At 41.9% G+C, this 25,403-nt stretch overlaps 1 protein-coding gene across 1 annotated transcript in view; it reads left to right on the top strand.

The window, feature by feature from the left end:
• The window catches only part of col7a1 (collagen, type VII, alpha 1), a 53,880-nt gene that overhangs the window by 5,089 nt on the left and 23,388 nt on the right, over window positions 1-25,403 (top strand). The window contains exons 4-67 of the mRNA XM_088308902.1: window positions 31-187; window positions 248-341; window positions 412-570; window positions 965-1,122; window positions 1,357-1,486; window positions 1,678-1,797; window positions 3,053-3,208; window positions 3,899-4,018; window positions 4,091-4,240; window positions 5,254-5,370; window positions 5,932-6,078; window positions 6,195-6,320; window positions 6,404-6,550; window positions 6,695-6,817; window positions 7,320-7,589; window positions 7,678-7,821; window positions 7,941-8,072; window positions 8,177-8,323; window positions 8,412-8,537; window positions 8,642-8,791; window positions 8,926-9,062; window positions 9,176-9,302; window positions 9,394-9,537; window positions 9,718-9,887; window positions 9,967-10,008; window positions 10,171-10,197; window positions 10,279-10,323; window positions 11,194-11,313; window positions 11,383-11,454; window positions 11,540-11,575; window positions 11,654-11,707; window positions 11,789-11,860; window positions 12,060-12,173; window positions 13,219-13,245; window positions 13,343-13,396; window positions 13,503-13,574; window positions 14,297-14,356; window positions 14,561-14,596; window positions 14,677-14,721; window positions 15,198-15,233; window positions 15,322-15,383; window positions 15,446-15,500; window positions 15,635-15,670; window positions 15,752-15,784; window positions 15,863-15,934; window positions 16,034-16,090; window positions 16,294-16,329; window positions 16,416-16,496; window positions 17,804-17,839; window positions 18,198-18,242; window positions 18,334-18,405; window positions 18,515-18,559; window positions 18,644-18,679; window positions 18,839-18,880; window positions 20,631-20,711; window positions 20,873-20,908; window positions 21,020-21,055; window positions 22,681-22,761; window positions 22,872-22,907; window positions 23,509-23,580; window positions 23,689-23,733; window positions 24,057-24,092; window positions 24,316-24,351; window positions 24,799-24,903. Coding sequence (XP_088165028.1) covers window positions 31-187; window positions 248-341; window positions 412-570; window positions 965-1,122; window positions 1,357-1,486; window positions 1,678-1,797; window positions 3,053-3,208; window positions 3,899-4,018; window positions 4,091-4,240; window positions 5,254-5,370; window positions 5,932-6,078; window positions 6,195-6,320; window positions 6,404-6,550; window positions 6,695-6,817; window positions 7,320-7,589; window positions 7,678-7,821; window positions 7,941-8,072; window positions 8,177-8,323; window positions 8,412-8,537; window positions 8,642-8,791; window positions 8,926-9,062; window positions 9,176-9,302; window positions 9,394-9,537; window positions 9,718-9,887; window positions 9,967-10,008; window positions 10,171-10,197; window positions 10,279-10,323; window positions 11,194-11,313; window positions 11,383-11,454; window positions 11,540-11,575; window positions 11,654-11,707; window positions 11,789-11,860; window positions 12,060-12,173; window positions 13,219-13,245; window positions 13,343-13,396; window positions 13,503-13,574; window positions 14,297-14,356; window positions 14,561-14,596; window positions 14,677-14,721; window positions 15,198-15,233; window positions 15,322-15,383; window positions 15,446-15,500; window positions 15,635-15,670; window positions 15,752-15,784; window positions 15,863-15,934; window positions 16,034-16,090; window positions 16,294-16,329; window positions 16,416-16,496; window positions 17,804-17,839; window positions 18,198-18,242; window positions 18,334-18,405; window positions 18,515-18,559; window positions 18,644-18,679; window positions 18,839-18,880; window positions 20,631-20,711; window positions 20,873-20,908; window positions 21,020-21,055; window positions 22,681-22,761; window positions 22,872-22,907; window positions 23,509-23,580; window positions 23,689-23,733; window positions 24,057-24,092; window positions 24,316-24,351; window positions 24,799-24,903 — 5,635 coding nt within the window. The remainder of the gene's footprint in view (window positions 1-30; window positions 188-247; window positions 342-411; window positions 571-964; window positions 1,123-1,356; window positions 1,487-1,677; window positions 1,798-3,052; window positions 3,209-3,898; window positions 4,019-4,090; window positions 4,241-5,253; window positions 5,371-5,931; window positions 6,079-6,194; window positions 6,321-6,403; window positions 6,551-6,694; window positions 6,818-7,319; window positions 7,590-7,677; window positions 7,822-7,940; window positions 8,073-8,176; window positions 8,324-8,411; window positions 8,538-8,641; window positions 8,792-8,925; window positions 9,063-9,175; window positions 9,303-9,393; window positions 9,538-9,717; window positions 9,888-9,966; window positions 10,009-10,170; window positions 10,198-10,278; window positions 10,324-11,193; window positions 11,314-11,382; window positions 11,455-11,539; window positions 11,576-11,653; window positions 11,708-11,788; window positions 11,861-12,059; window positions 12,174-13,218; window positions 13,246-13,342; window positions 13,397-13,502; window positions 13,575-14,296; window positions 14,357-14,560; window positions 14,597-14,676; window positions 14,722-15,197; window positions 15,234-15,321; window positions 15,384-15,445; window positions 15,501-15,634; window positions 15,671-15,751; window positions 15,785-15,862; window positions 15,935-16,033; window positions 16,091-16,293; window positions 16,330-16,415; window positions 16,497-17,803; window positions 17,840-18,197; window positions 18,243-18,333; window positions 18,406-18,514; window positions 18,560-18,643; window positions 18,680-18,838; window positions 18,881-20,630; window positions 20,712-20,872; window positions 20,909-21,019; window positions 21,056-22,680; window positions 22,762-22,871; window positions 22,908-23,508; window positions 23,581-23,688; window positions 23,734-24,056; window positions 24,093-24,315; window positions 24,352-24,798; window positions 24,904-25,403) is intronic.

The raw sequence follows: 25,403 nt of genomic DNA, 5'->3' as shown, positions 1-25,403 counted from the left end.
GGGTTTTCATTTATCTCTCTGTAAATCCAGGGTTGAGTTCACCTTGACAACATACCTTAATGGGACGGAGCTCGTCAAGGCTGTGCAGAATATGAACTACAAAGGTGGAAACACACGCACGGGCGCCGGTCTCAAGTTTGTCGCTGAGAATTTCTTTGACCCCACGTACAGCCGGGACGTCCCAAAGGTTTGAGAGGCAATTTTAAAGCGATTTATTCAGCCCTCTAATGTTTCTTTGAATTGTCAGATCACCATCTTGATCACGGATGGGAAGTCACAGGACAGTGTTCAGGACCCGGCACAGAAGCTGCGCAGTCAGGGAGTGCACATCTTTGCAGTTGGTAGGCCTCTCGGGTGCAGTTTGCGCTCAGCCAAAGACAGACTGTGATTCCTTGCACATCTTTTTGTCAGGCGTCAAGAGTGCAGACAATGAAGAACTGTCTGAGATTTCCTCCAAGCCAAGCAGTGATTTCACCTCCTTTGTCGGGGACTTCAAACTGCTCAACACTCTTCTTCCACTTGTGAGCCCCCGGGTGTGCTCCAGAGCTGGAGGAGTCTTTGCGAGCGATGGTATATACAGTCTCAAAAATAAACTTATAGTTTGAGCAAAGGTATTGGGACACCTGCCGTTTATAGGAAAGGAAGGGAGAACGGAAGAGAATGTCGGTCGCTCGATGCTGCTGATCTTGGAAGACATTCAGCAAGAATTTGGACATAAGAGACAAGCCAAATTCCAGTTCAACCCAAAAGAGTTAAATGTGATGACCAAACCAAGCTCATGTGATGTGCACCGAGATGCAGTCCAGTTGGAATTCAAAGGGTCTTTCTTTACACACAATTGTCATTAAGAAAAGTGATGGATCTGAAGTGCGTCTCAATACTTTTGTCCACATAGTGCACGACCGCTAACTAAGTTTCTTGTCCAGATCTGCTCCAAGTAAAACAACTTGTCTTCTCTTCTTAGAAGCGTATTCCAGTCCAGCCAACATTCAGTTCACAGGCGTGACGTCTGATTCACTCAGGTTCCGCTGGAATTCAGCAGGTGGGCCCTTGAGGGGCTATGTGGTCCAGTATGTGCCCCTCTCGGGCCAGGGTCAACCTATCACAGCAGAACTGCGGCAGGTCAGTCCAGGTCGTTTGGGATGGATGGAGTATTTATTGTTGGCAGGTGGCTATTGCTTTGGTATGACTGAAATTAAAGTGGCTAATTATAGTTTGTCACTTGTGGAACTCGATGGGGAACACAGGTTAAGTATCAACATGCCTTGTGTTTATTATACGGATGCTGCTGAGGTTTTAATTTGGTAAACTGAAATCCCCTTTGCTCTTTGTTTGTACACATACCTCTTCGTGCAGGAGACGGTGTCTGCCAATCAGAGAAGCTTTAATGCACGGGCTCTTCGGTCAGGAACAGACTACCTTGTGACTGTCATTGCGCAATACCCCAACAGTGTTGGAGAATCAGTTTCCGCGAATCAACAAACCAGTAAGTAACACGCAGATTCTGTAAATGCTCCCAATGTCTTTTTAATCACCCATGTCAGAAACATGAAGCATATCACACTCTTGGGCTTGCACAATATTACTGTGGATGACTGAAAATGTCTCTGTTTCTGTGTAAACATTGAAAACGAAGGACATATTCTAACATGCAAAGTGAATGTTTTTTCCACGTAGGGTCCTTGCCTGGGATCTCAGGTCTTCGTTTGATCCAAGCAGGGTTCTTCACTCTTTCGCTGGGTTGGGATCAGCCCTCATCTCCGGTTCAGGGATACCAGCTTACCTACGGACCGCGAGGTCAGACACACACCTGGCTAACAATTTTTTTTATTTCTATCTTTATGTGCTAGTCTTTATCTAATCTCTTAATATGGCATATTGGAAGCCCTTAACTGAGGCACCTCTGCTTTATTGAACTGTCCTTTAAGAAGTACTAGTTAGGATATTGATATATTGATTTGTCAAAGGCCTGCCAAAGCAGAATGACATACTGAAGTGGAAATGAGCAAGTAAAGAAGCAAGAGTACTTAATAACTGGCTGGTGGCAGGCTTTGAAACAAGTCGAGAATGTACTGCAGTCAACGCAGAGGATGAAGAACGTGAGCTCACTTAACAACGTGCCGCCTTGAGGCATTAGTTGTCAGTTTCACCTTTATTGCCAAAGCATTACCCCAAATATCAAACAGATTTTTATCACGCCTTAGACTGAACATATAGTGTAAATGACCTTTTGGATTGTCAGTTATTTCTTCTGAAATTCCTGGGCGTGTCATAGTTCATGACAGTGTCAATGTCTGGCTGTGTATGCCATGATTCAAAGGAGCGAGGAGTGGCCCCCGAGGGCTGATATAGCGGGTTTCTAGAACTGAACATGTGGCAGGAGTGCCAGTCTCATGTGGAGCGCCTTGAATAACTTTGCGCAAGACATTTGTCAGAGATGCTGTTTCCTTTTGCCGACGGTGATTTGGCATTCGTTGTGAGACCGCTTGTAATATTCACACCACCATCACAACATTAGAGGCACTTGTACAGTGTGAATTTTGATTGTGTTTTTGATAGACCGTACATGCTCCAACACAAATTCAATCCTCACTCGCTGTATAAAAAACAAATCTATATTTATATATCTAATTTATACAGCGGATGCAGACAGCATATGGTATGATATATATCAGGGATGGGCAAACTTTTTGATTGGCGGGCCACAATGGGTTCTAAAATTCGACAGAGAGGCCGGACCAGGAGCAGATAGATGGAGTGTTTTGGTAACCTCACCTCATCGGAGATAAAAAATACATTTAATTTTAAATGAAAGTGAACAAAAGCGTCACAACAATTTATATGTATTTGAAACACCACAGTATTTAGAAAATAAAACATTAACAAGGTTAATTTGTATAATTTTTTTTCAAGTTGGGTGGGCCGGATTAACACGTTTAACGGGCCGCATGTGGCCCTCGGGCTGTAGTTTGCCTAAACCTGATATCTATGGTTGATTAGATTCTACCTTTTTTAATCCGTTTCTCTCCCTTGCTTTTTTTCGGAAGAGTAGGTCAGCCGTCTGGCCAGCTATTGGTGGAGACTCTGCCTGCTGACTCCACATCTGTCAACCTGGAGTCACTTCAACCCGACACGGAGTACGTCATTAGCGTCTACCCGCTCTTCCCCCGGAACTCTGCATCTCCAGCTACCCTCAATGCGCGCACATGTGAGTGGCCTTCGTGATCTGTTATTGACATGCCATTTCCAGGTACACCAACGCAGGAGATGTATCGAACATGCTGCATTTCCAAATATTTTAATGCCTGATTTTGTTGGGTTGTTTGAGTAGTAGAGGTGACCCGTTGAGGTTGTTTCTCATATTTACTTTATTTAATTTCAAACTACAACATACTTGTTAGATATGCAATTTAACATTTGCAACACATTTAATCACATTTCATCTTTGGCCTTGTGAATTTTGTTTATTGAGCTGGTTGTCACTTGTGTCTTAAAATAAAGTCCATAAAAATGCACCAATATGTTGCATGTTAAAATGTCAGTTATGACAAATTCTTTTTGTGGAACGTGTTATATGTAAGTGAAACGTATGTAGTTTTCAACAAAAAAGTCAGTGTTTTTGACAAACGGCATTGGGAAGTATCATTGCTTAGTATCGGCACGTACTCAAATGTAAATACTAGTGCTCTTTTTGAAAAAATATATTATTTCGTAATTTAGCTATACAGTGTAAGATATGCTTATATATTGTAGCATTGTCACTTTATAGTAGCTTAGAGTTCATACTATACTGTGTCCATATATAACAAGCCACTTTAACTCGTAATATGCACTTCACAGGGACTGCATATTTTTTTTGCTGCATGTTTACGTGTGTTTGTTCTCCTGCATGTGTCAGTGCGCCTGGAGGCAGTGCGGCAGTTATCAGTAGAAACGGAGTCAGAGAGCAGCGTTCGTGTGCTGTGGAGACGCGTCAGCGGTGCGGTTGCCTACCGACTGGCGTGGGGCGCAGTCACGGGTCAGGACAGCAACATTAACTTTGATAGTTGAAATGCTTCAAATCTTACTTGAGTTTCTCTCCTTACAAAAGGTCTCGATATTGAAACTGTGGAGGTCGCAGGAGATAGCGAGACCTACACTATATCTCAACTTCAGCCAGACACAGAGTACATCCTCACTGTGACGCCACTCTATCAAGGCAATGTTGAGGGAGCCAGGCAAACAGCCAGATTCACGATAGGTGAGTACTTTTTACTCAGTTGAATGTCAATGCTGCGTTAAGAAGGACACCAAAGGGCACAGACAGCATTGAAGGGAAACTTCCTCACTGTTTGTTGGCTTGCCTCAGAAAGCGAGCGACATGTTACGCATTAATTCTGTTTAGGAAACTGTTCTACACCTACGGTCATTACGCACGCACGCCATCTGCTTCTTGTGACTAATAACCATATGGCATCCTTTTAATTTTGTCTGAAGGCTGAGATTGCCCTTGCTCCTGCTTTCAGAGATGGGACTTGTGACCAGTACTCTGCATGATGTTACGATCGTAATCTCGATCTGTGACCCAGTTTGTGTGTGTGTGGGAATGTTGCCCACTTCTCCATTGTGTACTTGGTGCTTTTACTGCCAAATATTTTGTGCAAAAACATGGTCATGATAAAATGTGCTTTCTAAGACCTTGAACCGCACCTCCTCTTTGGTACTACATGACTTGAGGGGTTGGGATGCTAAATAAAGCAATAAGTGGAGACATTTCGGGCCTTGATCTTTTCGTGCTGCACAGATGAATGGATTTATACTTTGACATAAAATAATCTGATTTCATGATTTAATTATTGTATTGCTTTAATGTGCTTCACACTCTTGATGTTGGAAAGAGTTTTGGATTAGCTGCAGCGACCCGATTTTAATCTCTCTCTTTAGCCACACAAGCGTGCTGCCTTTCGCTTTAACAGATCCCTCTTTCTCTGATTTTTTTTCTTTTTTCTTTTGTATAAGTCACAATTTTTTCCCACTTTGGTGCATAGTCCACACACACGTTCAGTGTGAAGTGACTGCCCTTAGTTGCACATTTAAGCTGAAGACATTCCACTGGTTGACGTCTACTCAACTGCGCAAGGATGAAGAATAATGCCCACCAAACATCTGGGTGGATTTTGCAGAATTCAGCAAAGACTTACTGGAATGAAAACCATGGGCAAACAATTCTGTCAAAAAATAAACGCATTGTATGCATTCTGATGTTTTCTTCAGAGCGCCAGCTGCAGCAGGTCCTCAACGCAGCCATCACCAGTCCCTCCTCCATCCGCCTCACGTGGAGAATCATTCCATCGTCTCAGGGCTACCGCCTGGAGTGGCGGGTGGGCGAAGGTGATTTGTCACATGCCTCCACACACTTGAATTGGTTATAAATTCACACGACATTTAATTTACTGCATTTTCACATCATAATTGAGATTCAACTCATATGTAGAAGACAAGCAGACTTTAACAAAAATTAATTAAAGATATAATATTATGTCTGGGCGGCGCGGTGGATGCCTCGTTAGCACGATGACCTCACAATGCAGAGGTCGTGGGATCGATTTGGCCTTTCTGTGTGGAGTTTGCATGTTTGCCGCAAGCCTGTGTGTGTTTCCTCCGGATACTCCGATTTCCTCCCACATTCCTAAAACATGCATTGTAGGTGGATTGGACACTCTAAATTGGCCGTAGGCGTGAGTGTGAGCGCGGATGGTTGTTTGTGTGCTCTGCGATTGGCTCGCAACCAGTCCATGGTTTAACCTGCCTCCTGCCCAAAGACAGCTGGGATAGGCTCCAGCACCCCCGCAACCCTCATAAGAAACGGAACTGATAATGGATGGATGGATATTATGTCCTCTTTTTAGAACTACATCATTATTGTACCAATAACCACTCATTTGTCTGCAGGTGGCAGTGCCCAGACCTTGTCTTTACCCAGGAGCACCAGCAAATATGAGCTGACTGGGCTTCAACCCAACACAGAATACCTCATTACCCTCTACACGCTGTTTGAGGATCGTGAGGAGGCCACACTTGTCTCCACCACATCCAGAGGTCGGTGACCGTCGCGCTGCCACTCATTTAGCTACGAGACAACTTTGTAATGGTGGGATAAATTCCACAAATGTGAATGTGGTTTTATTGATGTTGTTTTAATGCTGCAATTACAGAAGTGCAGCCAGTGGGGAGGGTATCCAACCTGAGACTGTTGGAGTCTTTGGGCAGCACGGTCAGACTTGGCTGGACTGGTGTCGCTGGGGCCACACAGTACCGCATTGTTATCCAAAGTCCTGAGGGTACATGGATTTATATTCAGAATTTAAAAAGTATACTGATGACACAGTTTGTTTTAAAACGCTACTTTTCCTCATCATACCAGTGGGAGTCCAAAATTTTCAGATTATCCCCGGGAACCAGACGACTCTTGACCTGCAAGACCTGATTGTGGGCGTGTCCTATGATGTGAGTGTCACACCGCTGGTGGGAGACATTGAAGGCGAGCCGGCCAGCGTCTTTGTCAGACTAGGTAGGTCATGATGTGACATGCATACCTTCTGTCCCTTCATGTATGCTCACACCTTTATTTAGTTGTCTCTTATGGGCCTTGCCATTTGTTCCAGATTACTAACAATGAATTTTCTTTTCTTGTCTGGTTGGCATTTCATTTCAGAGCAACACATTGGCAGAGTGTCAAACCTCAGAGTGGCACAAGCAAACAGCCGGAGAATTCGAATAGCCTGGACTGGTGTTAATGGAGCAACCGGTTACAGGATTACATGGAGACAAGGCAATCGTAAGTAATTGTACACTGCCTGACTAAAGCCAAATGTGGCGTGCGTTCATTCATTTCTTCCATCATCCTTTCTCCAGAATCCAGTTATGAGACAATCACTTTCCAACTATTTTTATTGAGGCTGATTGATAAATTAAAGACGATTAAAGTTTTTTCACTTTTTTTTTTTTTTACAATTTATGTTATTCTCAGTTTTGTAGTTTCAGTCATGTTTATTTTAGTTTTAGTTTTAGTTTTTTTCTGATTTTTTTTTCAAGGCCAACAATTTGATCTTTCTAAAACAAATGAACATACAGTATTTTTAAGGCACATATTCAACGCTAGAATATTAAAATTATGCAAGGCTCTATTCTTGTACAGCTATAGTATATTCATCTTTTATTGTATGTGTGCTGGTTGTGTTGGCCCTGTACACTAGCTGGTTAATATAAAAAAATATTAACATCCTTCATTAGAGGGGCTTTTATTTCTTTGACTTCTCTTTTCTGGTTTTGCCCGTCAGGTGGCGAGCAATCTCGTGAAGTGGGGGCGGAAACCTCAGTCTTCACGATCGAAGGCCTGGAACCCGATGAGGCGCTGGTGTTTGGTGTGGCGGCCATAGTCAACGACCGCGTTGGCGAGGCGGTGACGCTGTCCTCTCGGACCAACCCGCACAGTGGAACGCTATATGGCCTTCGCACAACCGACGTCACACCTCAGAAGATACGCATTGAATGGTTACCTACATTAAGGGCAACTGGCTATAAGATCAGATGGCGCAATGATGTTGACGGTAAGCGACAGTTTCAATGAAACATGTTGCACTCCAAATCAATGCAAAATGTTTTTTTTTTTTTTTTTTTGCTTGTGATCTGATGCAGGAGTGGAATCAACTCGAAACGTGGCAGCTGATGTCTCTTCCTTCACCATTGACGGACTCCAGTCAGACACCGTTTACAGCGTGTTCGTGTCTGCACTGAGTGGCTCTCGAGAGGGAAGTCCCGGTTCCCTCAGTGTTAGAACAGGTACTGAACTGAATTGAAATATACCGTCCAGTATATTGCTTTAATAACAACAGGGGCATTGTATACATGAATCCGTGTGTGAAGAATATTTTCAATACTTTTACCGTGTGGCACCGCAGAACCAAGTCAGTCCTCTATCGGCACGGTGACATCACTCCGAGTTCAGGAGAACCCAGGAGAGGTTGTTAGAGTGTCTTGGGTTGGAGTCCGAGGAGCAACAGCCTATCGGGTGTCATGGAAAAGAATAGATGGTTGGATTCACAGTTTCCTTTGTTTTTTAATTTTTTTAGATATTCGAGCTCTGTGACTAATATTTAGGTGTCCAGTCTCTAACCAGTTGAGTGTTTGTCCGAAGGTGGCGAGGAAACAAGTCAGTTAGTGGGTGGAGACGTAACAGTCGTGGATCTAGACCGACTGGATCCCGGAGCCCAGTACGTGGTGAAGGTCATGGCTTTAATTCAGAACCGTGAAGGAACGCCCGTGTCAGTCCGTGTCACCACACGTAAGTTCTGATTCAAGTGTCGCCGCCGTATATGGTTCACTCGAGTTTCCTCTTGACCTTTCCTAATGTGTTGAACCTCTCCATGTAGCTGGTCCGTCATCCCTCCCGGCCACACTTTTAAGAGTAGCAGAGGTAACACAGGATTCTGTGCGACTGAGCTGGCAACCATTACCAGGAGTCCGTGGGTATGTTCTGCGCTGGAGAAAGGAAAATGGTAAAGCGTGTTTTTTGTCATTGCCATTTCAGTCTTTTTACCGTTACACATACATATGCAGTTTGTCTGATTTGTCTGCTTGTCTGACATTTTTTTTTTTTTAGACCGAGGTCCAGGCTTATCTGTCACACTGCCTGATTCATCCAGCTCTTACCAGGTGACTGGGCTGCGTCTGGGCCATCAGTACCGCTTCAGTATACAACCCACTTTTGAAAGTGGGCTGGGAAGAGAGACTTTTGCCAATGACCGCACCGGTAAGGCTTAAACATCTGCTTTTTCCTTGAAGAGTACTTTGCAAAACTTTCAAAGGACACATAGAAACTGTAATGAGATTATACACAATTGTGTCCATTGACATGAGAAGAATTAAAAAGGTCTGTGTCCACAGTTTGTCTCGGTGGACGTCTGGATGTGGTGTTCCTCGTGCCGGCATCGTCTGATCGGATTAACCTTGCCGGACCTCTGCGTGCACTTCTCACAAGTGCAGTGGGTTCATTCAACACTATTGGAGCGCGTGACTCACAGGTACAAAACCAAATAAAAGGAAATTCATTAAACAGATTGGTTGAGTCTTCCGGTGCCTTCATTTTCTGATGATGAACAGCTCATATATATATTTTGTGTTCTGCTCATGTCAGGTCGGGACTGTTCTATATGGTTATAGACCCAAAACCTGGTTCCAACTCAATCGTCACAGCAGGTCAGACACACTGCTCCAGGAAATTCAGTCAATCCCTTTTAACGAAATCACCGGAAACAACATTGGTCAGTTTTTTTTAGGCTTTTGAAAAAAATCCTCAAGAACATTTTCAAAGTGTTGTTGGTTACTTGCTTGTGGTTTTCTTTCACTCCGCAGGCCAGGCAATGAGTTTTGCCTCACAGTATCTTCTCACCACCTCCGCTGGAAGGAGGCCAGGTGTCCCTGGGGTTGTTGTCATCATTGCCGATAAAAAATCTGTTGACAGCCTTACGCTTGCAGCCTCCAACCTCCGAGCGACAGGTGAGAATTGAGCAATCATACTCCAACGGTGATTTATCTTCGAGACACGCTGAGCCAATGACCGAAGCCTGATGTATTGTTTGACTTTGTTGTAAACGTGAACATGCGGTATATGTGCAACCAACCTTTGAGATCGTCTTCCATTCATTCAAATAACGTACCGTGGGGGGTGTTCTCCAGGTGTGACCGTGTTGGCGGTCGGAATAGATCAGGCAGATTCAGAGGAACTGCTGAGGGCAGTGACAGACGTCAACACCCAGAACGTTCTGTATGTGCGCGATGCCTCCCAGTTGGACACGTTACATACTGATCTGGCAGACATGCTCTGTGGTATTGCCAGAATATCAGGGGTGGGAATTTCTCTTAATTCTTATTTGTTGTGCGTATTTCATCTAAATTTTCTTCATTGTGGTGTTTTTGTGTGTTTAGGGAAGCCCAGGTCCAGAACGGTGTACTGTACAGTGTCCACAGGTGAGTCATCTTGAGTTTGACATTACAAGGTTTGTCATCAGATTACTTTTATTAAGCACAAAGCAAACAGGGCATCGTAGAACTTCCAGACACACCCTCAAGAATTTTGTTCCTTCCCTTTGCGCCTCATGACTAAAGTTATGGGTTTTTTTTTCCTTATAGGGACAGAAGGGAGATCGTGGAGAGAAGGTACAGTGCTGTTTTTTTTCTCCTGCACCTTGTTATACTTATTATTTTCATGTCTTTATGCGTCATTGTTATATTCTTCAGGGCGAGAGAGGCAGAGACGGTCTCGATGGACGCAAAGGAGAAGCTGTAAGTCATTTGCCAACATCAAATATTACATTCAGATGGCACATGATTAAGTTGCGTTGCTATCAAAATTGCTATACAAAAAAAATATCGGAGAAGCACCTTTCACTATGAACACGTATGAGCATTATTTTATGTCATTAACCCTTTAAATCTTACTAGAGTGTGCACATAATGGTGGCAGGGAACTCAACTCACTTCACATCAAAGTTTGGCAGATTAAAAGAAAAATACTTCTATAATACCACTCCAAGTGGAAATGTCAAATTAAACATAAAACAAAGAAAATTACACTTTGTGTAATTAAAACAACCACATAACTCTGCCTTGGGAAAGTCAACTCACAAACAAAGCAAATGGCCTTAGACCGGCTAATGAATCGCATGGGTCTGATATAACCATTTAAACAAAGGATGTTTGAACACAAGCAGTGGTGCAACACAATTAGACAGGCAATATTGCAATTTGCACAGGCATATATTCTTTATCCTCTGAGAAGAATGGCTTCTGTTGCTTCAGTTTACTCAGAAATGGTGCCCATCTGTATGTCTGTATTATACTGCCGCCATGTGACAAATCTATTCTCACTAGAAGCAGCATATGCACAAACCTTTCCATCATTTTCACTTCATGATGTTTTGTGTTTTATATAATGCACAGTATTACGTGATATTTTCCTCATTAAAAACACAATACAAAAAAAAAATACTTTTTTGGGGGTCAGGCTGGAATGGATTAATGCCATTTCAATGGGAAAATATAATATGGAGATATATTATTTACCTTTGTGGTCACAGAACGACAAGGTACCTGGATAGTTTTGTTAATATTCACAGCAATAACATGTCTTGCGTGTGCGTGTATGTGACATAGGGTCGGGATGGTTTTCCAGGAAGAGATGGTCCGAGGGGTCCCGAAGGCCGTCAAGGTCTACCAGGGCCTTCTGTTCCGATTGAACCCACCGTGGGGTCAAAAGGCGATAAAGGGGAGAGAGTGAGTAGAACTCAAAGCTCACCAACATCCTTCCCTGCCTGGGCTTATCTAACCAGTCAATGTTTGTAGGGGTTTCCCGGCATTGATGGAAATCCAGGTTTACCAGGCCGACCAGGTTCCCCGGGAAGTACAGGACTTCCTGTAAGCAGAGAAACCACAATGAAAACTATTTTAATTGAGCACATGATGTTCTATCTAAGCAATAATGTGTTTACATGTTTTGTAGGGTTCACAGGGTCTACCTGGTGTCAGAGGAACTCAGGTGAGTCATCCTGAACTCAAAGATGCATTCTACTACTATAAAGCATCATTCTAATAATTGTATTTTCTGTCACTTTAGGGTGAACCCGGTGTGACAGGGTCACAAGGACCAAAGGGAGAGAGAGGTGAAAGGGTGAGCTGAGCTATGATTTTTTTTTCCAATCAACTACAAAGGATGGTACACAGGAAAATCGCTTCCTTGCTAATGTTTCAGGGAGAGCCGGGGTCTACATCGGGAGGTAGCTTTCCAGGGAGGAAGGGAGAACCAGGCATCCCTGGAATACCTGTAAGAGGAAATCACACAAATTATGGAATGTTTTACAATCAGTCTAAATAAAAATATCTGATTTCATAATATATTAAGAACAATTTTGCCCAACTTAAACTATACTGCAGGTGGCAGAAAAAAAACAGAATGATTAATTAATTTGGTTGAGTTGTGGTAAAAGATCAAGCTAAAGAACATTTGATTACTGTCAATTCAGGGGACGCCTGGACGGCCAGGCAGCGACGGTGCCAAAGGGACCTTCGGGATACCAGGTATACCAGGACAGGATGGTCGCCCAGGTCTACCAGGAACGCCAGGACTACCCATCAAGGTTGTGACTTCACCTTTCTTTACATCATGTTTTCCGTTCACAAGTTATAATAACAATAACAATATGAGTAATAATATTTCTAAATGAAAGAGATGTGTTATACATGATCGTAAAAAAAAATGTTGAAAATCCACTTTCACTTTGAGTTGAGTTTTTAGACTGTTGCAATCCAGAGTAGCGACAGAGAACACACAAAAAGCCAGAAACCAGCGCTAACTATTTCTAGAAGTTTACTCTCGTGTTATATTTTGTCTGAGGAGTTTAGGATGAGATGTTTGGTTTCATTTAAGTAGGTCCTTTCTCTGGATTATTGCACCTTTCAAATCATTTGTCCTGTTGCTTGGGGATGTTTTTTTAATTTATTTTTTTATTTTAAAATATTTTAAAAATATTTTTTAAATATTGAAATACGTAGTCACATATCACTATGGAAAAACAACTTTTTTCTCTGAACCTGATGAACTTTATATTTTGTTATACTTAAAATCATAGATTAAGAATATTAAGAACACTGGGCAGATTTGGCTGGACTGCAGTGTAGACTAAACACTTGACATCTGTGCATAAACAAAAATAACTGGTTGGATGTTATTTTACAATAGCACACATGGTGGTAGCATTGAGTCACAGTACAGAGTTTAGTGGCATTGTTGATCATTTAGGTTATGTCAGCCCCAAAATGTCTTGACATCTATTGATAGATTGAAGTCTCTTTCCTCCATATGGTCTCTGTACATTATCTAAGCATTAAATAACCATAAATATTTAGCAAGACCTTCAACTATATTTTTATTCGTTCAGATTCCAGTAAGCCAACTTTGAGGCTTCACCGGTATATTTTAATATGAATAAACATATTAGTTTCTTTTTGTTTTTGTGTTGGACTTGGAAAAGACTTATTTTTGTGTTGTCGCTTCTGTTTTGACAGTTGCTTAGGGTATAAGTGATGCAAATGAAACATAACCTTTACAAGAGCAAGTTCATTCTGGAAACAATGTTCACCTTTCTTCTCTCTCACTCTCTCTCTCTCTCTCTCTCTCTGCAGGGAGACAAGGGCAGCCCTGGAGAGAGGGTGAGTCACCCCATTGCCATCCTGTTTTCTGCTCACAGAAATATCCCGAGGAACCTGCCTGCATAATGACTCTCAACTCTTATCTCTATGCTACTAGGGACCTCCAGGAGTCGGCAGCGGTGAGGCCGTAGCTGGCGAGAAGGGCTCCCCTGTAAGCATAGCCAATCAATGTGCTGATGCAATTAGTTGCCAAATGAATTCTGACTGCATGTGGGGGGCTGATACTTTGCTTTGGCTAATTACCTTTTTATAATCAGGGTTCTCCAGGACCTCCAGGAGTGCAAGGTTCTAGAGGGCTGTCCGGATCACAAGGGGCCAAAGGAGACAAGGCAGGTTGATTTGCTGTAATAGTTATCAAGGTGCAGGAGAAAAAAAAATGGAACGCATTAGAGTATTAAGTTGTCTTCACTTTTTTTTTGAGTTGGTGCTGCAATAGATGCTTTCTGTGAGCTACCCAGTTTATACGGTACTTTGAAAAAGTACGCTACCTTTTATAACTTGAAAATAACGTAACCATTATGAAATGTATGTCATTGATTATTTTCCTTGATTATGTTTTATTATCCTTTATATTATAATGGCATCCATTTTGGTGTGCAGTACTACTAAAGGATATTTTCCCAACAAAAAAACAATACACCAATTGTACTTTTCATAATACTGCACTTCAAATTGAGACCCTTGAATCAGTGACTACAGCAGGAGCATAGTAGAGCTAATAGTTTTCACTAATAATAATAATAATAATAATACTGAATAACAATAACAATAATAATAATGATAATAATAATAATAATGCATGAGCGTGACTTTATTAATATTATTTTAATTTTTGTCGGTGCATTGTATCAATTTTAAGAAAGCACATTCAATTTTCACTTTGCTGTACTCATGTATTGCAATCATTACAAAGAACCAGCAATCAGTGATCTAAGTGGAATTCTTGAGGAGTATGGATGAAACAACCATGATAATAATTTAAAGTTAAATTCAGCAATTGTCCTCCATGAATTAGTCATTAAATATATGCTCCCTTCTTCTCCTTTCACAGGGTGACAGTGCTATTGGGCTGCCCGGTCTACCAGGCAGGCAGGGCGATCCTGGTGACAGGGTGGGTCAGCCTAACAAAGAACTTGCTCAATATCGGTGTCTTGTGGATACGTTTAACTTTTGCAGTCTCTGGGGAAGAAGACATGGGGAGCTCTCAAGCTCTCTCTAGTCGAACTTATTTAATCGTTGGACACATGTGGGTGAACACCCTTTGTCGAAAAAGGTGGTTGCCTGTAGACATTAAGAGTCTTGTTATGTCCTTCAGGGTCCTCGTGGGCCCCCAGGAGAAATTGGCAGTAAGGTACGATAAAGGTATGAAAAATGAGATGTGCTCTAACATTTAATTAGAAGACTGACCTCTATCATGCTCTGTTCCAATAGGGTGATCGAGGTCAGCCGGGTGAACCTGGATCGCAGGGAGACCGGGTAAGAGGAGATATGAGCAGGTGTAAATCATGTACTGACTTGTATTATACGTGGAAGGTTTAGTCTGTTTTTTAAGGCAATCAATAGACATTTATGTCAAAATAGAAGTTACATTTATATTTTCAGCGTCTTGTGCGTGTTTATATGAGCGCCATCTGTAGATGTTCACCATAGAGGACACAGACAATAAGTAGACGTTACTGATTAAAATCATATTGACTGCCTTTGGCCAGACTATGGACCACATAATTTAAATGTCTCTTTTTTTCACCGCATGGAGGTCTATCAGTGTGAAATGATATTCATAGCTGCCCAAACTTAGAAGTGTTTTGTGTGACGGGCAATTTATGCCTCTTTTGCGTGCAGAAAAGTATGGTTGCATTAAATTGAAATGAAGAGATTTTTCTGCTACATGGAGGCATTGGTGACACGATATCAGAACATTTTGCATCAATTGTGCATTTGTTTCTTTGCAGGGAGAAAGAGGACTTGTTGGTGAAACAGGCGAGAGGGTACGTATAATGTTGCTTATACTGTACGGTAGTTCAGTGTAATGTTTCCAAGTATTCATATCCTTTTATTTTCCTAATGTCTTCATAGGGGGACCCTGGAAAGCCAGCAGGCCCAGGACCACCGGGGTTGAGGGTGAATAAGCGGCTGCCGTACACCTGGCGTCGCCCTTTTTGTTTCATAACCTGACTTTTTACTTAGTCTCACGTCTAAGACTTTCCAATTGTCCTCAGGGTTCCCCCGGGCTGAGTGGAGCGACGGGAGAAAAGGTGAGACAGATTCAATTAGAAGTAATCATACGAGATGGGTCAGGTCAGCTTGAACGTGATTCTACTGCAGAATGTCTCATAATGGCATGCGATGAGTTAGCCAGAAAATGATTAAAGAACTTTTGTGTTCTCAGGGAAGTGAAGGTGCACGAGGGGAACCAGGGCGAAGTGTGAGTTGTCTTACAAATAATGAGTAGAATAATTACTAGGTTTGTAAATCCTCAGCTTTACTGTGTGTTAAAATCCTCCAGGTTCAAGGTCCCATCGGGAAGAAAGGAGAGCAGGTAAGTCATATTATGGCACGGCAGGCATCAATTTTACCATTATTGCCTGACGCCCCTTTTTTTGCTTCTCGCCCCCAGGGGGAGCCGGGTCTGCCTGGTTTTGAGGGGATCAAAGGAACAAAGGGCGATCCAGGACAGAGAGGAGAGAAAGTCAGTAACCATGCGGTGCTCATGCCTGTAGTGGAGAAAATAAGCATTCAGAACCAGGGAAGTAGCCAAATGACTCCTCCTTTGTTCTGACCTTGAAAGGGATCTCCAGGGTCAGGCTTGGGCACGTCTGGACCTAAAGGCGAGCAAGGAGAGGCAGTGAGTGAACGCCAGCCGTCATCCGAACATCACTCGGGAGATTTCTCTTTTATCTACTAGCTCTTCTGCCTGCATCACCATTACAGTGCCTGTGAAATATTCCTGACAATATCTTCTATTATTCATCCCGAGTTCCCTTGTGCCACATTTCAGTCGTGCCCCAAACTACAAATGCATAAAACATGTGCTCTCTCCCTCCTCAGGGAACTTCAGGTATCAGCGGTAGGCCGGGTGCCAAGGTGAGCAGCCTCTTGTGCTTCATTTGGCTTTTCTGCTTTGTTAGTATTTATCTCCTTGCCAAATTGCTCTTGAAACGGCCCCTTAGGGAGACGCTGGTGAGCCGGGAGAGAGGGGAGAGGACGGACGGCCGGGAATCCCAGGGAAGCTTGGTCCTCCTGGGAAACAGGTGACTTTTCAAGTCTTTGGCCCGCCGCACAACTGAAAGAAACTGACTGGACAATCGAAAACAAATGACAGTTGGTTGCTCATGTCCACTTTTTTATGCACTAATTGGACTCTCTCAAAAGTGTCTTTTTATTTTGCGTGTCAGCAAAGACTGTAATTTGTTTGTATCTGGAATTATAGAACTTATTTCTAGTGTGTTGTATTAGCATGACATGACAGTTTTATATCAAATACATAAAAAAAAATGCAAAAATGTGAATAAAAACGCTAGTTTTAATAACAGTTTTTTCTGCGTCGGACAATCAAGCCTCAGCAAGCGTGGCCCGTCCTCCTTTTTCACACGGCAGGGAGTGGACAACAGAATGTGGGTTGAGTTTTTATTAAGTGAGCAAACCTGACATCTTGAGCCGTAGAAAATGGCTGCAAATCTGTCGCAATAAAGACGCCCGGGTTATTTTCTCGTGTTTATCTTAAGTGGCACCATTTTTAAATCCATTCTCTCTGGCGTTACCTTGGAATCATTAAAGCAAATTCATCCATGTTGATACTTGAATTCAACATGGACTGAATTTACACATAGGTATTCATTTTACTCCACTAGATTCCGCTCATGCCTTAGTCAAAACTGGAAGATGACTCCTTCATTGACATTTTAGTTCTCTCTGTGGTTTTGCGCAAAAAAAATATCATGACTGCACGTATCTGTATTTAAATGAGGCTTAAAAGACAAACAGTTTTGAGAAATAGAAAATTAATGGAGGAGGTGACCAACCACATTCAAGCTATATTTTATTTTATTTACTAACTTGCCCCGAGCTGGTATCCCGAGTGACGCTGTTCACCTGTCGTTCAAATTTTGAATCATAACAACTAGTTGCTCAACGGTCGGCCAGTAAAAAGACATCGCACAACCTCGCACGCTCCGTGGCTATTTTGCTTGCGTTGTTTTGCCGTGTTTCATACGCTGTGATGTATTAGTCAGCGTGATAGGCTGTCAGCTCAACATTTGCATCTCAAAGCAGTCGCAGACAATTGCAATGTAAATGTAAATTAGTTTTGGGAAAAGAGAGATCGTTGTTGACAAATAGGTAATTTCAGAGCAAATATTGTCTAGCTCCTGAATGTGAGACCTTTTTCTCTTCCTTCTTGCATGCGTCTTTCTCATAAGGATGCTGTTATAGGTAATACATCATCCCCTATTGGTTTTGTGAAAGAAATAAACTCGTGTGTGTGCATCTTGCTCTCCCTTGCGTGATTTTTGGTTTCATCAAAGTTATGAAGTCAATATTATTCATGGTTGTGTTACAGGGAGAACGAGGGGACAAGGGAGATGAAGGCACTCCTGTAAGTCTGATCTTTGAGTCTGTCTTTAAACCGCTTTTCTCATTATTTATTTTTTAATGGAAATGAGTTCAAATGTAATCACGGTGATTATTTCGTAGATGTCATTGCCACTTTCTCTACATGACTTTTGTCTCTATTCTCTGCGCATTAGCATTTCTAGGTCGAACTGAGGCAGACATTTTGTGTCTCTGAACACTTCTATCACACATGTAATAGACGGTGGCATAACCCGCAATGGCAGCTCATTTGATTATAATGTGTGACAATGAATCGTGATTACTTAAGTGACCTCCATTTACATCAATCCCAGCATGGCTGCGGTGTTTCACTGTTGTTTGTTGCTTGCATCTTCCCTCAGGGGGAATCAGGACTTCCCGGCAAGGCTGGAGAACGAGGAGTGAGGGTATGACAAGTTTCATCGACTGAATTTAGGTTTAAAATATTCACATTGCTGCATAGACACATTTTTTTGTTTTGGATGGTTTTGCCCTTAGGGACTCTCTGGTCAGCCAGGACGGCCTGGAGAGAAGGGAGACGTCGGAGATCCAGGAGAGCAGGGCCGAAATGTGAGGCCCACATTTATGCATACAGACAGCTTTTCAATAAGTTGGCACACCTTTCCACAAGTGCAAGGTCAGCTGCTTAACATCTTTATTGATCGGTATTTGTTCACAGGGCAGCCCTGGACTCACGGGCCCCAGAGGAGAGAAGGGAGTACAGGTTGGTCCACATCTTTCATGTCATATGCATCCACTGACACGTGCAGCAGAAAAAAGATGTACATTTTTCATTATTGTCCTGAAGGGAATTCAAGGACCTCCAGGAGCACCAGGGAAATTGGTACGTAACATTCCAGAACTCTGTTCATCAATACACAAATCATCCATTTTTTTACAAGATTTATTGCAATTGCTTAATTTAATGACCCTATATTCAGTAAATTGTGATAACAGGTGGTTCTATAACTTCATGTAAAGGTCTCTGTTCTTCCTCAACCAGGCTGACATCCAAGGCCAGTTAAAAGGAGAGCAAGGGGAGAAGGTGTGTAAAAAGATTATACGGCACGTCAACTGTAATTGCTGTTGAATTGCACATTTAATCATTGAAAAAGAGACTGTAAAAAAAAAAAAAAAAAAAACTAAATAAAAATGTCACCTGTAATGACTATTTAAAAATACGGTTCAAACAGATGTAGAACTTGTAGCAGCAGTAAGGCGGCCAAAGAATCCAGCAGGGCAGAGTTGCCATGGTAACAATATAAAGACCTACAGTGTATCCATCCACCTCACAAGTTATGTTTTGTTGTTCGGGAAGACCATTAACTCATCAGTTAAATGTACGTTTTCGTGAGTCCCGCTTTGACCCTGACATGATTCAAACAGGGCCCATGTGGCTAGCTAGCATGTCTACCTCACAGTTACGCTTTGCCTTTAAATCTCGGAAAAAAAAAATCTAATTTTACTCTTATTACCAAAGACTGCATCATTCAGATTATTATTGTAATACCTTATCAGGCGCAATAACATCAACACAACACCACCCGCAAATCATTTTCAATCGCTAATTTAACACGCTAACATCATGCTAATTTATCACACTAATAATTGGCTGATATATTATGCCGTCGTTTGATTAATTTGGTATACAGCCCAAGTTTGTGCCATCAAGCATCGACTAGCTCACATTAATGGTCGGCCGGCTGGCTTGCGGGAACGGCTCTCAGTGACACTTTTTCAAAGGTCTTAGAGTCACGGGTGATGCAATAAATAAAAGGATTAGCAGGAGGTGAAAATGAATCATCATACTTACCTTTGACACAGTTCGGAAGCGTTTCAGTTATGCCTTTTATTTACTCCAAAAGACTACTCAGAGAGTGGAGCGTTCAAAGACATTAATAGATTAATCTATGTTCAACATTTTAAATTGGCAGGGAAAGACCGATAGTGTCGCACGTGCAAAAATTCATTGCTACAATCTGCTGATATAGTTCAATTGCCTGCTGCAACGCTCTACTGGCACTTCGTCGTCACTTCCGGTTTGCAGCTGATAAGGATTTCGATCAACATGGCACCCCCTCATGTTGATTGATTATCCACTTTAATTATTCTCCCACAAACACAATTTGAATCAGTTTTGGCATGACTTGTTGGAATACAATGTAATCAGGATTTAAAGTGTTTTTTTCTCACTTAACTGAAGACTCTAAAATGCTTTGAATGCTGTGAATGTGAGTATGAATAGTCGTTTGTCTAGATAGGCCCTGTAATTGACTTGCGATCAGCGCAGGACGTACCCCGCCTCTCGCCCACAGACAGCTGGCTCCAGCTCACTCGCAACAGGATAAGTGGTAGAAAATAGACGGATGGATGGATGGATGATTTAAACATGCTGCCTTCTGATTTGGACTCAGACCACTGCACCACGGGGGCTTCGCTTCAAGGAAAATACAGCCAAGTTGACAGTTGCCTGCCTTAAAATTAAGCTATTATTAAATTTGTCATGCTAAAGCACCAATTTGGAACATTCTTAAAATACTGCATGTGGCTAAGTGGGTGAAACTGGCGACATGATTTTCAGCTCGACCCTCGGTATCGAGCTTGCTGCTCGTGCAGATCTAAAGAGGCGAGGAAAATATTGAGTAATTCTTTCTAATCAATCCCACTTAATAATACATGCTTTCATCAGGAATCTTTTTGACACGGCCATTGTCCCCATGTCTGGAGAAAAAGACCAATCGAATTCAATGCGTATAAAACTTATCTTGTGTTGATGCTGTGGTTGTGCTTGTCAGGGAGACAGAGGCAACGTAGGAGCAAACGGAAGCAACGGTCAGAAAGGTGACGCCGGAACTCCTGGCGCCATAGGCCCCAGAGTGAGTCTACCTCCTACTTGCCGTTTCTAAATGCTTCCACGAGTCTCTGATAAGCGTTAGTGTATGCATCAGTATGCACGCTGACCCCTTTCCCTGATGATTTGCTATGCATGGATGGTAAACCTGTGTGACTTCTTGTTCCTTCCCTGCTCTCTCCGAAGGGTCCTGAGGGACAACGTGGGCCTGCAGGCTCCAGAGTGAGTTCGCTTTCTGTCAATGTACCTCTACTTAGAACTGTATCCGTGCGGAAATATAGTCCTATTTGTGTTTCATTTATGTTTACCACCCATGATTTTTTTTTTCTTCAGGGTGACAGTGGAGAAAGAGGAACGCCTGGAGAGAAGGTTTGAAATGGCGCTCTAACTGAGCCTCTTAATTATTTATGATATTTGTTTAATGAGACACTACCCATAAACAGTAGTTAGTTATATTTGTTTCTATTTTATAAGATCAATGCATCGCAGCAGTTCCGAAAAGTTTAGAGGCAATTGCATTAAACACAACTGAACTGTGCTAAACAAATATCTTTTACTGCATTAAAAAAAATACAACTTTTAGCCATTGTGACATGATGCAATTTGAAGATTTAATGCAGTGCCTCTTTTCGTACCATTGGTGGTACTCTTATCATACTTCGAGGATCACAGTTCTCGATTACGTGGCCACATATCTTCATAAAGCACATCCCTGAAATCCTCTTGCCATTTTAGTTTGATCCCATGTTATTGGTTTCAAGTCTCTTATCATATTGTAAATCACAGATGCACATATATTCTCTTCCTATGGCTGTGAAGAATCCTAAAGTAATGTGATCTGGGTATCTCATGTTTATTTTGGTGGGACACAAACAGGATAAACGTGCCGCAGACGAATATCAACCAGATTTTATGTCAATATTTAAATGCATTGTCAAGCACAGATGGATGAAAAAAATTATTTGCTCCTGGTTTTGCTACCTGCTTTACTGCTTTGAATCGAAATGTCTCCCCATTTTAAAAAATAATCCCAAATGTGTGTGACCCATTTTATTCTCTTAGTCTGTGTAAATCCAGTGATTTAGTTATACTATCATCCCAATGATATCAAAGAAATGTGGGTAATCCCAACCCACCAACATCTCTAAGTATATTTTTTCATCCTAAATTAGTCTTAATTCAACCGTTTGAATATTTTTGTAGTGATTATTTTGGGATTATCTAAAATTGAAAGGAAGGACTATAAATTGAAGTACCCGATATTAATGTGACCTGCCAATGAAATAGCTAACTTTAATTCCTAAATACTGTATGAAAACATTCAATAATACGAAATATGTAAATATATGCAGTACTATTCCATTTCTAATCAAAATTTGGCATTTTGTTTTTGTACGGTCAAATGAAAGAGGCAGTTTTGGAGCCCATTTGGCGCTTGGGCACACAGATTTGTATTTTTATTTTTTTTTGTAGCAGGGGTGCTGAGATATATAGCACCTCCCACCACCACTAGTATGAACAAAAGATTGCCGGTCCATGGAATCTGTTCCTTGTCTAAAAAATGTCAGGGAACATTGCTGTAAATGGTATATCGAGAGGCTCGACCACCAGATTCAACCAATATGCCAGAAAAATGCTCAGCGATATTGTTATTGTCATATATAATTTTAATCCATGTCAAAAATAATGATCCAGTGTCACATTTTTACAAGACATCAAACAGGAACTGACAGGTCCTGTTGCAATCTGCTTGGTATCAGGTGTCAATCTTATCAGCAAATTCCTTATATATTTCAATCGACAACCTGTCAAGTCTTTGCCCCTCTGCATTGATTTAATTGCCTGCGTTACTTGTTTAGTGTCATCTCTTTATCTACCTGTAAATTGTCCTCCAAGGAGATTGTTGGAATGGTTAGTCTGTTGGGTCGTCTGGTGGCTCCGAGCTGTAGCGAGTCATAGATTTGGCTCTAATTTGAATTTCTCTGTGTAATCAGGGTGAACGGGGAGCCTCCGGGTTGGATGGTCGTCCTGGTCTGGATGGTAAACCAGGTGTAGCCGGACCACCTGGTCAGAGGGTACTGGAGCTCCAAACCCGACAAAAATGCTGTATGTTGAACATTATCCAAAGGAGAACATGTCCACCGCTAATACGTTTTGTGTTCTTCTTCTTGTGTGTAAATTGCAGGGTGATCCTGGGAAATCGGGTGATCCCGGAAGAGATGTGAGTTCATCTTTATGATGATTATACAATTAGAAGAAAATTGTTCCGATCATTTTCACATTCAGCTATTTAGTTCCATTATTTGACCCATCCTGTTGTGAGATGTTCTGGAGGAAGGCTGCGTGACATGCACTTCATACATTCATCCTACAGAGGGCACTGTGGAAATGTTAGCAGCTGTTCGTTCACTTGAAGGAAATCTTGATGGGAGACTGTCACATTAAAATGGCCATTTTCATAATTACTATTCAAGTAGATAATGATTCATCTTATAGTTGTGAGATTAAATGGATTCCAAGATTAGATGCACCTCAGTGACACTCCTGTTTTTTTCACTTAAATGTAAACATTTATATTCTTATAACTTTTAAATGATTAGGAGGTTGACATTCCAAAAAAGTACAAATGAATTTAAATATTAATCTTGCCGGCCATATCATTAGTTAGACTTGAATACAATAGCCTGAGATCCGATACAACATTCTGATTAACATCTCGGGTGTAATTCACATGTAAGTGTAATTTGTATTAAAACTCCGCTTTTGATTAAAAGTGCGTCAGAGTGATGAAATGTGCTTAAAATACCAAAACTGCTTCCCAGGGTTTAGCAGGACTTCGAGGTGAACAGGGTCCCCAAGGTCCAGTGGGTGCTCCAGGTACTCCAGGGACACCTGTGAGTACGCGTCCAGCCACTACACACACACACACACACACACACACACATACATGCTACACTTTTGTTTCCATTTGTAAACGCGTGCGGTTTTGTGTGTTGTTTCAGGGCAAGGCAGGAGAAGATGGTAAACCTGGGCTTCCTGGCAAAATGGTAATAAATCAGATTCCAACATGCAAACGTGTGTGTGTGTGGTTTCCATTATGTTCAGTCAGAAAACAGAATTAGATAAGTATAAATGCACTTATCTCTGTCTTGTGAAGTTGGAAATAGCGTTGATGTGCTCTTTCCTGAAAAGGATGTCTGCTGGTTAGAAACACTGCAGTCTTTTATTTCAGGCTTGACTGCATAATGGCTGTCCCGATTGAGTCTGTAAAGTGGTGCCACTGAATTATCTGAGTGCTCCTACCGCAAAACTGGCCATCATTCCTTTTCCTCCTGTAGAGTCGTTAATGCAGTTTGTTTTGATTACACAGGGAGAGGATGGTTTGCCAGGGGAGGATGGTCGAAAGGTTCGTGCTCCATTTTATGATCATTTCACACAGAGTTGGGTTCTTCTTTTACCTGACCAGTATTATGTTTATAAAAAAAAGTGGTTTAGGAATGAACTGCTTATGCATATATTCTTTGGCAAACTTCAGTTGGACTTTTTGTTCAATGTTTATTTTCATCCTCCTTAGGGTTGATGATGTGCATGTGCATGTCTTAGTGAAACTTTTTTTCTTTCATCTACAGGGTGATCGAGGAGAGGCTGGAGCTGCTGGTCGAGATGTCAGTATTGCCAAATCTCAATTCCATCATCATTCTACTCAAGTGTCTGTGCTGTCACTTTGGTTTTACATAGTGTCCTCTGTGGCTCTCCACCTTCCTCCCAGCACTTCCTTTATTGATTTTGTCACTTGGCTTTACTTCATTGTGTACCATCTCAACTTTGGCTCAGTCCGGTATCACCTTCAGTCACAGCCTCAGCTAGCACTGATCTCATCCTATCATCTAATGATCAAACTTGTAAAACCTTTTAGAGGGAGACACTTCTGAGAGCGGTGCCAAATGTCAGGCGTCTGTTTTCATGTGCAAATTCCCATTAATCTGTAGGACATCAGTGGAGAGGTGGCACTGGCCACCTGCTTTGATGTTATAGTTCAATTCGCCACGATGGGCTGGGAGGAAGTAAAGCTGTGGGACGGGCTTAGTTGTGTAATCATGATTTTTTTTCAGGGTCGTGATGGGCAAAAAGGAGATCGAGGTCTTACTGGACCTTCAGGCCCTTCTGGCCCGGCGGGACCTTCTGGACTGCCTGGAAGCATTGGTCCTCCTGGACAGGTGGGACTGACCAAAAACTTTTTTCGCGATATTTAGGGTGAGCCCATTCATGGTTGGCATCATAATGTCAATGCTGATGTTATTCTGAAATTAACGGGATCATCATTATACTGGCCTGTAATAACATTTGTAGAAATTATACGGGACAGGTGAACTTTTATTTCATGGTTAAAACATTGATTGCTTCCAAAATACAGTGGTGCTATGAGATACGAGTGACCCAATCTGAGATTGTTTTGAGATACCAGGAGTCGTTTGGCTGTTCTTTTTTACTTTTTGCTTTCACTTGCAAGAAAATATCTTTGTTCCTGTTTGGTGGCAGTGAATCCAACTCTGCTCCTTTCACGTCAAGCAGAAGTTTGGGTATAGTTAAAAAAAAAAAAAAAAAAAAAAAAAAAAGCGGCTCCAAACTGTTTAATGCTTCTCCCAATTAAAGATTTCATTTTTTTTTTTAAACAAAGCACTGTGTAATAGAATGCTAATTTCTTTACTTAAAAACA

This window comes from Idiotropiscis lumnitzeri, chromosome 11, assembly GCF_059441095.1.
Source record: "Idiotropiscis lumnitzeri isolate Australia: NSW breed Sydney's pygmy pipehorse chromosome 11, RoL_Ilum_1.0, whole genome shotgun sequence".
Taxonomy (NCBI): domain Eukaryota; kingdom Metazoa; phylum Chordata; class Actinopteri; order Syngnathiformes; family Syngnathidae; genus Idiotropiscis; species Idiotropiscis lumnitzeri.
The sequence above is the reverse complement of the archived record's forward strand: the minus strand, read 5'-3'. Positions and strand labels throughout refer to the sequence as shown.